General features: G+C 33.4%; 1 protein-coding gene across 1 annotated transcript; it reads right to left on the reverse strand.

The window, feature by feature from the left end:
- Positions 1-3503: 3503 nt before the first annotated feature.
- Positions 3504-4091, reverse strand: LOC121749241. Its single transcript, XM_042143829.1, has one exon. It carries the CDS (start codon positions 4089-4091, stop codon positions 3504-3506), a length of 588 nt encoding a protein of 195 aa, XP_041999763.1.
- Positions 4092-15038: the final 10947 nt, after the last annotated feature.

The raw sequence follows: 15038 nt of genomic DNA on the forward strand, positions 1-15038 counted from the left end.
CTAACTCGTGGATTAATCCCTGATGTAGGAGTATCCTCCATACAATTCAAGATTAACTCCCTAGAACAACGGGCCCAAGTCCTCTCTCTAGCTAATGCATCTCTCGATTACATGTAACGCTCGCAGTTGTTGATTACCTAACCATTCTAATCATGCATCTCTCAATGTCATTAATTAGAACAAGATATATCAAATTGTTAGCTAGGCAATTGGATAATAAGAACTCAATAATCAACAAAAACCAACATAAGAGATAGATAGCATAAATCAAGGATCAACCCATGGATTCCATACAAACATCACCACATCCCTAAGGACAATCTAGCTACTCATGGTCAAAGACAATACAAAAGGAAATACAAAGGAAATGGAAAAAACATAATAGAAAGATAAACTAGAACTCCCTATAGGTGGGATTGATGGTGGGGAGTCTTCTCCTTCAATATCATGAGAGGAGAAGCTTCTTGGCTTCAAATCCTCTTCATTCTCTTGTTTCAGCTCTAATTTGGTAGGGTGGGAGTTAGGGTTCGAAAAATGTGAAGTCCCTTTTATATTTGGGGTGAAAAATTAGCAAAATAAGGAAGCTGTCAAATTTGCCAGACCGGGCGATTTGCAAGTGTCAAAACGCACGGCCGAGCATTTTGTCTGGAACCCGCAATTCACTTCAAAATGCCCGGGCGGGCGTTTCTTCGGATGGAAAACGTTCGACCGGGCAAACTCTCTGTATCTTGATGTGCAATTCCAACCAGAACGCCCGGGCGGGCTCTGTATTGTCCCGTTCAACTCCGTTTAAGCTCGTTTTAGACCTGTTTTTGCATCAAGGCTTAGACAAACTTGTTAGCTCTATAAATAGAAAATAAGTGGATGAAACCTAGACATTACACCTCAAATTACTCAACAACTTGTGTTAATCACCCGCCTAAACATCCTAAACTATGAGTTTGTCAAATTTTCTTTATTCTTATTTTATATTTTAACAAAATTATATAAATAATATTTATATTATATTTAAATTTAATATCATCACAATTTTATAATAAATTTAAAATTTTTTAATAATTGAAAAATCCACACACACACACTTCACACACTACACACATTTCACACACTACACACATTTCACACACTACACACACTACACAGATTTCAAACACTACACATATTTCACACACTTCACACACTACACACACTACACATATTTCATACACTACACACATTTCACACACTACACGTACTTCACATACTTCACACACTACACACATTTCACATAGTTCATACACTACACACTTCACACACTACACACATTTCACACACTATACAAATTCAAAAATAGGATACTTGAAATGTGTGAATTGTGAGTAGTGTTTGTAGTGTGTGAATTATGTGAAATGTGTGTAGTGTGTGTAGTGTGCGAAGTGTGTGTAGTGTGTGAAGTGCGTGAAATGTGTGTAGTGCGTGTAGTGTATGAAATGTGTGAAATGTGTGTAGTGTGTGTAGTGCCTTTTTTGGTAGAACCAACATATTAATTATTCATATTTCATTCCATTTCATTTCTATATTAATTTGTAGTAGTTATCAAACATAGGAATGAAATCAATCAAGGAATAACAATTCCATTCCTTTTGCATTCCTTGTGCTTACCAAGAACAAGAATGGAATGGAATTGTCATTCCATTCCCACCTTCATTCCATTCCCTCCTCGTTCCATTCCATCGTACTAAGAAGCTCCTTATTGTTGTTGTTTTGAGTTGAGGAGGGAAATGGGACGATGGAAATTGAATTTGAAACATATCTCTGCTAATTAACACGAATATTTTCACCGTATGGATATCCATCACAAAAAATATGAAATAAGCAATAATTGAGAAATAGGAATCAAGAAAGTTTTGCACGCATGACTTCTCTGTCATACCTACATCTTCATTTTTGTTTATTTGATTGCTACCAAACATTAATTGTAGCATGGTCAATCATGGGATTTACTTTTTAAAATTTAATAGTAGTACATTATGAATGGGCGTAGTCCCTTCGATATTTTCTATATTAATGCAAAATCATATTGAACAAGTGTACATTTTCTAACAATGCAAAATCTATTCTAACTTATTAAGTTTAATATATTTAGGTTGATGAGATAATAGTAACTAGTAAGTAGTAGTATTACTAAACAAGATTGGTATCCGGTGTATGATTTTAACTTTTCTAGATAGAGAATTCTATCCCCTCTTCGGCTTTATCGTATCACAAACTTTAAATTCATGTGAAAGTTTCAAAGTAGTGACCATAATTTCAGGATAAAGGCATAATCTTGTGACTAATTAAAACATTTTTCTACTTTTCCTGGATTAATGAGCCTTTATTAATTCTACATTGGCCCCTTCTATCAGATCACAAATTAAATGGGACTTGCTATATCTGATTCCGGGCCTGTTTGCATAAATTTCAAGCCCAATTGTTTTAATAAATATGGAGAACTATTGGAGAAGCATGATGTTAGGATATTTCCCACAGGAAAATTTTTGGTGAAATTATGTACTCATATGACAGATAGAAAATAACATGCGAACGTCATTGTTGATTCGTAAAAGATGTTGTATATTCATACTGAAAAACATTATTTAGTTGAAAATATTGACAATAATTACACGTATATGACTATTTTTTTCGCACAATTCGGGTAAACAAATTCAAATTTCATAATTTTTTGGCTAATTTTTAAAATAGCTTGACATACCTATATAGTCAAACCTAATTGTTTTTCTAAAGTTTCCCATTAAAACGTTGACATTATGTATTTCATCCTTTTTTTCTATTAATATTTGAAATTTGATCTAAAACGTTGTACTTCGTCCGTCTCATAGAAATATGTCATATTTCTTTTTTTGTCTGTCTCATAGAAATAGTCTATATCTATTTATGGCAACATTTTTCTTCTTCTTTTTTACTTCATCATTTATGCCCTCACCACCCACTACACAATTTCAACTCTTTTTTCTCCTTCTCTCTTACTTTATCAATTACACATTAAAACCCGTGTTGACCATAAATGTCTTATTTCTATGGGACGGAGGGAGTATATAGAGTACTATAAAGGTGCGATACAAAAATCTTTGAGAGTAAGAGTGTAACTAAGATTATTCTCTCAAGTTGGAATATAGATAATTAATTAATTGGTAATTAAGTAGATGTGAATTGGGATGGATTCCAAATTCAAAATCACTTAAAATGGAGATATAGTAGTATAGTACTATAGTCTCGTATATATTGAGTGAACCATATTGTACTCTGTTCTAATGTACACTCAGTCTTACTCTGCATCGTACACTCAACTATGGAATTAAATGATTAAATCAAGATCTTCATTGAATTTGCAGAAATCCAACAAACCTAGGAAAAGAGAAAAGAAAAGAGAGTAATTTAGCCCCATAAACACAAGAATCAAAAAGGACCCAAAAAAAGTAAAAAGTTAAATTTATGGGACATCCATTTGAATTTAAATATTTTCATACACTTCTAGCCATCATTTCCTGAAATCTTCTATAAGATTCTTGTTTTCCCAGCCTGAATTTCTCATGACAATCCGCAATGAACAAATCAGCAAGTTTATCAATCTCATTTGAGCTTGATTCTTGCTTTCCCTTCTCCTCCTCAAGCCACTCTAAGTATCTAGAGAACCCTTCCGGCTCTCTTATCCCATCTGGGATTGCCATAGTTGCCGATGCCTTGTTGGTGTTAGTTGGAACGAGTACGTTCCAACTAGCATCATGGTAGATGTGGGAGTTGGGGTAGCTCTCTTCAGACAAAGGCATCACGTGCGATGCACACCAATTGTAATGGAGCCTAAACGAGCCGAAATACAGCTTTCTCTTGGAGTTCCTACCCCTTTTGAACTCCGCTAGGTGTAGGAAATGTATGTCGCGCACGTGCTCAAGGAGCAGCGATTTTGCCTTGGCGAAGGCACGTGTGGCGCGGTACAAGTGGGAGAAGATGAAGGTTTGGATGAGGGTTTTGAGTTTTGATATTGGTGTTGATGGTTTCATGGAGAAAATGTGAAGGGGGTTTGAATTTTTGAGGGAGGAGAGGCCAGCCATTTTGCTAATGTTTTTGGTCTCTCTCTCTTGTGTGTGTGTGTGTGTTTTGATGGGGTGGATTTTATAAAGGGAGTTTGAATTCCAATTGTTACTAGTTAGTAGGTAATTTGAATAAAGTTGGCAATAACTTTTGCACATTGTGAAGTGTGACTTTTTCTTTGTGATTGCTTCTTGATTTTTTGTTTGTTGGAGCGGTTTGATTTTCCATTTAGTATTATCATCCTCAAGGATTATCCTAAAACGCATGCAAAGTAGTTGAGTAATTAATATTAAGGCATCAAATTTTACATATTATGGAGTAGTAAATATTGATCATACAAACAAATCCTCAAAAGTATTTAAATTTACCAAAGCCCGCCATACATCTTCGAAATTGGGAGACAATTTCGAGCTGGCTAAGATAAAAAAGCTTGCAAAAAAACTTTCAAAGTGCAGCGTGGTGGATTTTGAATTTGAGTCAAATAGAGGGTGCAAAAAGCAAGAAATACTATTCCATATCACTAGAGTAAAACATAAAATTATCACAATTATTAGAGGATTTAAAAGAATCCAAACCCTCTTTAGTTGAAAATAATTTGTGCACAATCTGGAATTTTAAAAAGAAAAGAAAAAAGAAGTGGTAAATAGTAGGTGAGGGACAAATATTTGAGTGTTTATTTTATGTAATATTCATGCAAGAATACAAAACATGAACGTTTGGTGGACATGTACATACATATGAAAAATTACGTACAATCATATATCTGTACCAAAAGAATTCCATATAGATATAACTAACAAAACATTGTAATCATTCTTTTAATTCTACATAATTATTGGATGTGGTTAAATATAACCCAATTACTCCCTTCGTCCCCGATTAATTGTCACTCTTTTCCATTTCGGTCTGTCCCTTAATAATTATCACACTTTATTTTTACCATAAATGGTAAGTAAGTCCAACATTCCACTAACTCACTTCACTCACATTTTATTATAAAACCAATATAAAAAGGTGGATCTCACATTCCACTAACTTTTACAACCATCTTTTCTTTACATTTCTTAAAATCCGTGTCCGGTCAAAGAGTGGCAATTAATCGGGGACAGAGGGAGTATTTGGTAATGCTGTATAGTACTAGTATATAGTTCTTCTATATAGGTCCATCATGTGAAGCCCATGCTCATGAGTTTTAGAGCATCCACAGCGGAGAGCACACCGCTGTCCGTCCGTGCCAGCGGCACGACATCGCTGTCCGCCGTTGCGCTCTTGTCGCCGGCACGGCGCTGCTCTTAGCTAAGAGCACGTCCGTTCCAGCGAGCAGGGCAACGTGGCGCGTTTCTATTGGCCGTTGACATTTTCTTGTTTTTTTCTTTTAAAAAAAACAAAAATAATTCTAAAAATTAAAAATATATATATTTTTGGATTCCCAAAAATATACAGATTTTATTACCATTTTTTTGAATTTTTTTTTGAATTTTTTTTAAAAAAATTTAATCCCAAAATCATCGATAAATACACATATTCATCATCCATTTGGATGAAATTCAGCCACGAGTAGTGGGTTTTTTAAATTTTATGAATTTAATTATGTAATTTTTAATTTTTAGGATTTAAATTATGTAATTTTTAATTTTTAAGACTTTAATGAAGAAAATTTTAATTTTTAAGATTTTACTTATGTAATTTTTAATTTTTTTGTAATTTTTAATATTATTCCGGTTATTTTTAATGCATTTTAATATTGTGGAAATATTTTTATTTAAATTGAATAATAGAACGGTGAGACCCTTGAGCATGTCCTTGCGGAAGAGTATGGATGTGAGTGTTGTGCTCTTGCCTAAGAGTAAAAGTGAGTCCGGACCCACATCCGTACTCGTTGGCAAGAGAACGGATGTGGATGCTCATAAAGTGATCGATCTACGAATGACATATGCATGTACCAAACTTTGATTGTGAATTCCTTATATAAACAGCTGTCAAAAGTTTTTTTTTGGACGTTGAGAAAAAAATGCTTGAGCTAAATGTTTTCGACATATGTGATCCTCTATCTCTAGTGTTCCATTATTAGTTTTGTTATTTTGTGTTTGGTTTAACTGTAGAAATATTAATCATGGTTCACTATATTGAATTGTGATTTAATTTGTGATTATTTTTTAGTACTACTAACATTTAACTTGCAACTTTTTAAATAGTAGTACTTGATTATAGAGTTTGATTAATCCATAAATGAGGTATATTAGTAGTATAATGTAAACAAATACTATCATTCAGGGTTCATATCAAATTTATTTTTGATTTTGGACACGAGTGGGACAAAAATTTGGCTCTGAGTTTTAGATAATTAGTTGATTGGGTATGAAGTATGATATTTTGAATAATACTTATATAGTACTAGTATACAAACTTGACTAGAAAATTTTTTGTATAACAATATCGAAAATCACTATATATAATATTCTCTGCGTCCGCAATTAGGAATCCTTATTGAGTTTGTCAAGAGTTTTAAAAAAATATAAAGACAAATGGACTAAAAAGATAGTAGGAAAAGTCTCGTTTCTATATATTAATTTTATAATAAAATGTGAGTAAAATAAGTTAGTGAAATGTGAGACCCACTTAAATGTGAATCGGGACTCCTAATCCCGGACGGAATCGAAATGGCAAATCGGAACTCCTAATTGCGGACGAAAGGAATATATATATTCTCTATGTTAAATTGAAACATATTTTTGTCCCTTCTTGAGATTTCCATTTTATGTGAATTACTAGTAACAATTATCCGTATGTTGTGAATTGTGGTATATGCCTAAACTCCATTTAATAAATCGCCACATGGTCATATAGAAAATGATGAATAAGTTGATTTCCATGAATTTACAAAATCAAGACTGTGACAAACAAAATATTCAACTTTGTAATGCAACGGTGTCAAAGATCGATAAAATCTCCTTTATTACCCAATTCATCAATGTATTACAGGAAGAGCTGCCAACTCTTTTGCTGTCCTAAGGTTCAATGTTAGCAATCATGGGATTTTGGGAAACCCTAAATCACTCATATATATATATATGGATGCATTATAATGATAACCTCAATTTTCGTAATAACCCTATAACTAAATCTGGACCACACATTTTTAAAATCACGTGGTCTAGATTCAAACTTAGATTTACTTCATTAAAAAAAGCGCGGGGTAAATATGTCATTTCGCTCATGATAAAATTTACGTATCCAAATTTCGCTCATTTAATTTCTGAATTTCGCTCATTTTATCATTTTATCAGTCAGTCAAAAGTATCATTTTATCAACTCAGAGTATCATTCTATCAGGCAAAACTATCATTCTATGCAATAAACCTAACATATATCATTTTATCATTTTATCAGTCAGTCAAAAGTATCATTTTATCAACTCAAAGTATCATTCTATCCGGCAAAACTATCATTCTATGCAATAAACCTATCATTTTATCATTTTATCAGTCAGTCAAAAGTATCATTTTATCAACTCAGAGTATCATTCTATCCGGCAAAACTATCATTCTATGCAATAAACCTAACATATATAATTTTATCAGTCAGTCAAAAGTATCATTTTATCAACTCAGAGTATCATTCTATCCGGCAAAACTATCATTCTATGCAATAAACCTAATATAATCGGCACAATACATAATATACAAACCTACAAAGCAGTAAACATATCATTTTATCAACTCAGAGTATCATTTTTATATGGTTACTGTCATTTTATCCGCTTAGATTATCATTTTATCAGGTAAAAGTATCATTTTATTAAACCAAAATGTCATTTTATACACCAAAAATACCTATCATTCTATCGGCTGAAAGTATCATTCTACCCGGCAAAACTATCATTCTATCGGCTGAAAGTATCATTCTATCCGGCAAAACTATCATTTTATCAGTTTTATGTCATTTTGTCACGTTAAAGTATCATTTTATCAGCTTATATGCAATTTCTTCAGCTAAACTATCATTTTTATAAGGTTACTGTCATTTTATCCGCTTAGATTATCATTTTATCAGGTAAAAGTATCATTTTATTAAACAAAAATGTCATTTTATACACCAAAAATACCTATCATTCTATCGGCTGAAAGGATCATTCTACCCGGCAAAACTATCATTCTATCGGCTGAAAGTATCATTCTATCCGGCAAAACTATCATTTTATGCAGTAAACCTAACATTTATAAGCTAAAAGTATCATTTTATCAACTCAGAGTATCATTCTATCCGGCAAAACTATCATTCTATGCAATAAACCTATCCTTTTATCATTTTATCAGTCAGTCAAAAGTATCATTTTATCAACTCAGAGTATCATTCTATCCGGCAAAACTATCATTCTATACAATAAACCTATCATTTTATCATTTTATCAGTCAGTCAAAAGTATCATTTTATCAACTCAGAGTATCATTCTATCCGGCAAAACTATCATTCTATGCAATAAACCTATCATTTTATCAGTCAGTCAAAAGTATCATTTTATTAACTCAGAGTATCATTCTATCCGGCAAAACTATCATTCTATGCAATAAACCTATCATTTTATCATTTTACGTGATATTTGGCGAAATTCAGAAATTAAATGAGGGAAATGACAGTTTTACCCCGCGCTTTTTTTATGAAGTAAATCTAAGTTTGAATCTCAAAACTATCATTCTATGCAATAAATCTATCATTTTATCATTTTATCATTTTACGTGATATTTGACAAAATTCAGAAATTAAATGAGAGAAATGACAGTTTACCCCGCGCTTTTTTTTATGAACTAAATCTAAGTTTGAATCTCAACCGCATGATTAGAAATATGTGTGGTCCAGATTTGGTTATAGGGTTATTACGATATTTAGGGGTTATCATATGATCACGACTATATATATATATATATATATATATATATATATATATATATATATATATATATAATGATCAATCATTCTTTGTGATACAATTTATAGATTTCCGATCAAGATATGGCGTTGATGGATTTTGTATTTTAGCACTATGAGCTGTAATTTTCGTGCTCGTGTAAAAAAGATTTTGTGAGGTAAGTATTCATATGAGTGTTGGAAATTTGGGCTTCCATGTGACTAATTTAATGTGTATGACTATCTTTCAGTTGCCCAATTAAAGTGATCCTATAAAGATTAAAGTTTGGAACTAGAGTGTATTTATTTGTTATGGAAATAAGTGTGGATACCATATGTGATTTTTTATTTGATGAGGGACCGAATAGAAAATAAAAGGGTTTATATTTTATATAAATATAAACTAGGGTTATGGTCCCCAGACGTCAGAAGAACATTCGATATCTCTGTATTTTCTCGGCAGACTATTGCGAAGAATGTCTCTGATTCGATATCTCTGTATTTTCTCGACAGATTATTGCGAAGAATGTCTCTGATAATTTGGAAGATCCATAGTCGCTGCAAAGCAATTCCGCCATTCAATTCTAGATGGATCGCCATTCAATTCTAGATGGATCAAGGTACGCTTCCGCTCTACAGTTTATGCTCTTTCTCCGTTGTTCTTGGTTAATCATCATAAAGAGCTTTATGTAATTGTTCACTCAATTATTCCAACAGGTGGTATCAGAGTCACTCTATTGATGATTATCTGAGAATTTAGAAAAGGAGAATTAAGATTTTATACATCTGTATTTTGGAATTCAAGAATTAGTTTTCTTGATATTAGGGTTTTATTCTGAAAGTATATACATATAGCCGTCGTTTTAGTTGATTGTTTATATATACTTTGGAATTGATCTAACGTGAATTCACGTGAATTCAAAAAATGATATATACTGGAGTATTAGATTTGACAAGGGTTCTGTGCGGTCTTTGAGACTTTGATTGTATGAACTGATAATTCATTGCTACGGAAAATTTAATTGATTTGACTCAAGGTTGTTTGAATATGTGGAATTACATGTTTGCCGAAAAACTTGGCTATTAATATTGATAATCTCGGTTTTGCTTTGTGGGTTTGTGGAATATGAATTTTTTGTTTGGTTGACCTTTGAGGATTAGGAATCACATGTACAAGGACCTTTTTGGTTGATGATTGAGAATTCGTTGAGAATTTGTTTATGTGATGGTTAATTAAATTCTTGACTTAGCGTGACTTAGCGTATTCCGCGTTTTTGGCTGTTGCGGTAAAGTTGCATATATTTGGTTTTGTTCTTGCTTGTTTTGGTGAATCCATAAAGTTTAAAATTGTGTTTTATGGATTTGTTTGACTATTTTGATGTTGTTTTTGGTTGTTATGTTCGTTGATTACAATCTTGAGAACAACAAAATTCGGATTTTTCATCGATTTTTGTGGAAAAATCGGATTTAGAAAAATTATACGAAATCTCGTCAGGAGTCAGCGATTTTGCTGGGGAACTATTGGACTGGCCGTCAAGATTTAACGAATTGCTGAGTTCGCAAGGTATGCGAACCCAGTGGCTCGTTGGCTAGCCACTATATTCCGGAAAGTTATTAACGACTCGCTTGTTAGTGTTTAAATTCGGTTTTAAGTTTTATTTTTTAAATTCAAATTTTTGGGCACATCTCACGTTCCTTATTTTCTACTAATGAGTGTGTATTTTAATACGGATATTAGTTAGCCAAAATGAAGATTAATATTTGGCACGAGATACGCATATACTTGTGGTAATAAATACGTGACAATTATTTAGTTTTCGTGTGAGTATTGTGATGCCAAAAGGTGGACGCTACTTAACATGAACTTATTGTCAGTGTATAACCACTGTAAGGAGGTTGTCATTTACAAGTTCATATTACTGTCAAAAGACTTGATGTGGATGTTGTGCTCGGAACCTCGTAATGTTTTACTAATGTTCAAAGTAGATTAATCGAAACATGATGTTGCAAAAGTAACCTCTCTTGTCTAGACTTCTTTATTACGAATGTTAGGACGGTATGTGTGTGTGTATTTTAATGCGGATATTAGTCGGCCAAAAGGAAGATTAATGTTTGGCACGAAATACATATATACCTGTGGTGATAAATTCGTGATAATTATTCAGTGTTCATGTGAGTAGTGTGATACCAAAAGGTGGACACTACTTGACTAGATCTTATTGTCAGTATTTGATCACTACGATGAGGTTACCAATTACAAGTTCATATTACTGTCAAAAGACTTAACATGGATGTTGTGCCGATACCTCGATATGTTACCTTCTTATTTGGATTTCATTATGTGAGCATGACAACTATTTTGGTTTTGTTCTCTGTTCAGTTATGATGTCTGCTTAGTTTCTTCCAACATGAACAATATGTTAGTGTTGAATGGGTCACATTTTAAGGATTGCAAAGATTATATTTTGATTGCTCTGGGTTACATGGATCTGGATTACCGCTAAGGATTGAGCAACCTACTTCTCCTACGGACGGTAGTACTTCTTATCGAAGGTGAAACTACGAGAAACAGGAATACTCAAATCGTGTAAGTCTACTGATCATTGGGTTTAGCATCCCAGAAGCCTTTCGAGGTACTGCATCTGAGTATATTACTAAGGCCAGTGAATACCTTGCCAAAATTAAGGAACGTTTTGCGAAAATAAACGATAAGGTTGAGACAAGCGTGCTTGATCTCAATAAAGTATATAAGGGCAAGGGCAACATAAGGGAGCACATTATGCAAATGTCTCAGGCTGCTTCACTTAAGCTTGAATTCTAGAGACTTGCTTGTGCATTTTGTGTTGCACATTTGGTCAATATCTCAAGATATAAAGTAAATGACATTAAGAAAAGGTGTATTGAGAATGCTGCTATGGATAAGGGTTCATCACAAAAGAAACAACATAAGGATAATGATAGTTGTTTCTTTTGTGGTAAACATGAATATAAAAAGAAGAATTGTAAAAATCACGCATGGCGTGCAAAGAAAGTTACAATTCTTATTTTGGTCTGTTCTGAAGTTAATTTGGCTTCAATCCCTAATGATATTTTGGTGGGTAGTTTTTGATACTACTACTCACATAAGGTTACAAGGCTGTCTCAACTGCCAAAAGTCAAATTAATGGTGAAAGATACATCTAAGTGTGATGTGACAAATCGATGGAAGTATAGACTATTGGTCATTATAGATTGTTATTAAAGACTGGAATTTTTCGGTTTTGAAAGATACTTTATTATACTGTCTTTTAGACAAAATTTGGTTTCTATTTCTGCTTTGGACAAATTGGTTTCTCTTGTTCATTCAGAAATAGTAAAGTTCTTCCTTCAAATAATTCTAATATTGTGGGCACGGTTTCTTTAAGTGCATATAACAATCTTTGTATGCTCAATTATGTTACTTCATATTCAGAAGCCTTACATGTTGAATCAAAAGGGACTAAACAAATTAAATAATGAAAATTTGGTTAATTTATGACACAAGTGTTTTGGTTATATATGAAAATAAAGGATTGTGAGACTTGTGTCAGATGTTATATTGAATACACTTATCTTTTGAGAACTTGATTTGTGTGTTCAATGTATCGAAGGAAAGCAGGCCAAATATAAGAAATTATGTGCCAATAAAGCTATACATTTTAGAATTGATATATACGGACATTTGTGGTTCAATCCCCTTCGGTTTCTTGGAATGATCAACAATATTTTATATCATTCATAGGCAAATATTCTTGTTTTGGGCACCTACATTTAATCTATTAAAAGTTTGGGGCTTTAGACAAGTTCAAAATATTCAGGGCTGATGTTGAGATCCAACTCAACAAAGGCATTAAGAAAGTCAAATCTGGCCGTGGTGGCGAATACTACGACATAAATTACTGCTCAGGTGAACAAAGTCAAAGACCTTTTGCCTTCTATTTGGAAGAGTGTGGGATCCTCCTTTAGTACACCATGCCGGGATCGCCTAGCATGAGTGGTGTAGCTGAAAGACGAAATAAAACTCTTACGGATATGTAAAGGAATATGATTTCTCATTCTTCCATGTCACATTCACTTTGGGGAGAGGCATTAAAAACTGTAGCATATATTCTCACTTTGGTCATCAAGAGGAATTTAGGGGTTTTTTAAATTTTATGATCCCACGGAAGGAACTAATTTGGGACGAGATATATAGTATTCCTTGAGGATGTTGAGTTTTGGGGGAAGAATTGTTGGGGTTTGTTGCCCCTTGCACAGCGGAAGTCATGCATTCACAAATAAATCATACATATGGATCTATTTGACCGATTATGAGATTAATTGATTCACATGTTAAACATTGAATTGCATACAAGAACGCACAAAAATCATGCTTAAGGAATTAAAATCCTAATTCATGATATTCTACGGTTTAGGATTACCGATCTGACTCTCCAAAGAATCGACGATTGCTTGCGCCTTCTCCACGTGATGATCTTTGTACTCAACCACGAATCTTCTAATCTGTATCCCGAACTCAGATAATGACCTTTGGGTGGGCAAAGCTTGTCAGAATCGAAAAGGACTTGATTAGAAAGGAGACAGAATATCAGTTTTGTCAAAAACCGATTTTTTCGTCCACTCCCAGAGGGGAGCACGAAAATTAACTCTTAATTGATTAATAATCTCCTTTCTAATCTCCTTTTATATTGAGTTATAATGGGCCAGATTAGGGATCCATGGAGGTTGGACTTGGGCCAAACCTGTTGGACTTTTACTAATTAAATTGAGCCCCAATTTAATTTAAATCCAAACAGAATATTATTATCATTCACTATAGTATAATAATATTGACTGCCCGTCCAATCCCAAATTACGAGTAATCCGGGATTTACCTCTTTAATTTATTATTTCCCGTGTTTAAGATATAAATATCCATTAATTAATTTAAGTCTGCTATTTGACTTTAATTAATTAATATCTTTTTCCAAGAGTTGTCTAGTTCAAAATCATTATTTATTATTCTGGAATAAACTCCAACTGGCAGGGTTTCTGAATAATAAAACCTTTTTCGAACACCTCTTGAGGATATTATCAAACTGGACTCACCCAGCACACGATTCATTGCAATAACAATACTAGCACCTCTAGACATAGATCACCACTACCCAATATATCAGGATTCTTGGATTGCGAAAAATTCGCACCATTTGATAAATCAAAGTAGTGCATAATCAATATCGTATGCTCAATGTTATGTCAACAATGATTAAGAAACAACAATCACCGAGACCTCGTCTTTCAGTAAATAGCAAGAAAGACTTATCTCAACTGTTAGATCCTTCAGTGCTATACCACACCAGTGTCGTTTATTTCCTAAGGTAAGGAAACATGCGGACTGACACTGCAACCTTTCACGATAGGTAGCCAAAGCCTATCTAGGTTGTGAAATTCTATTTCTCTTCTACAAAGGACCGACTGCGTCACCTTCTGTGAACGTCGTTCACGACCAGTCTACTATGTTGAAGAATTAGACTTGTTTGCTTCTTATACATTTAAATGTTTGAGAAACATCTTATAAATGGTTAAGCAAACACCAATGCGATAAAATTACTTCTTGTCGCCTTGGGTTAAAAGTGGATTGTAGAGTTTATTGTATACAAGCAATTCTATCCGTGCAACATGCTTGAAATATGCTTTTCAGTATACCAATCCTAACAAGAATGTGTTAAGGAACGTTACTTTTGAGGAGGAGTCTGTATAGACACCCACTACTGCTTCTGACAATGTTCAGGTTTCAATTACTATCATTGAAGAAGAAGCAGATTAAGAACCTCAAGATGATATTGTTGTAAGCATTCAATCTCATGTGGATGATATCATTTAAAGTCAATCTCAACAACCTCAATTAAGACTCTCCTCAATGGTACCACAAATTTTATGAAGCAGTTCTTTCATTTGGATTCAGAAAGAATGCTATTGATGGTTGTGTGTATCACAAGTTCAGTGGGAACAAATGCATCTTCTTGGTATTGCATGTCAATGACATATTGATTGCAATTAAT

The sequence above is a fragment of the Salvia splendens genome, chromosome 9 (assembly GCF_004379255.2).
Source record: "Salvia splendens isolate huo1 chromosome 9, SspV2, whole genome shotgun sequence".
Lineage (NCBI taxonomy): Eukaryota > Viridiplantae > Streptophyta > Magnoliopsida > Lamiales > Lamiaceae > Salvia > Salvia splendens.

What these genes read in the sequence shown, in the direction of transcription:
- LOC121749241 (XM_042143829.1), bottom strand. Translation starts at nt 4,091, where the DNA reads ATGGCTGGCCTCTCCTCCCTCAAAAATTCAAACCCCCTTCACATTTTC.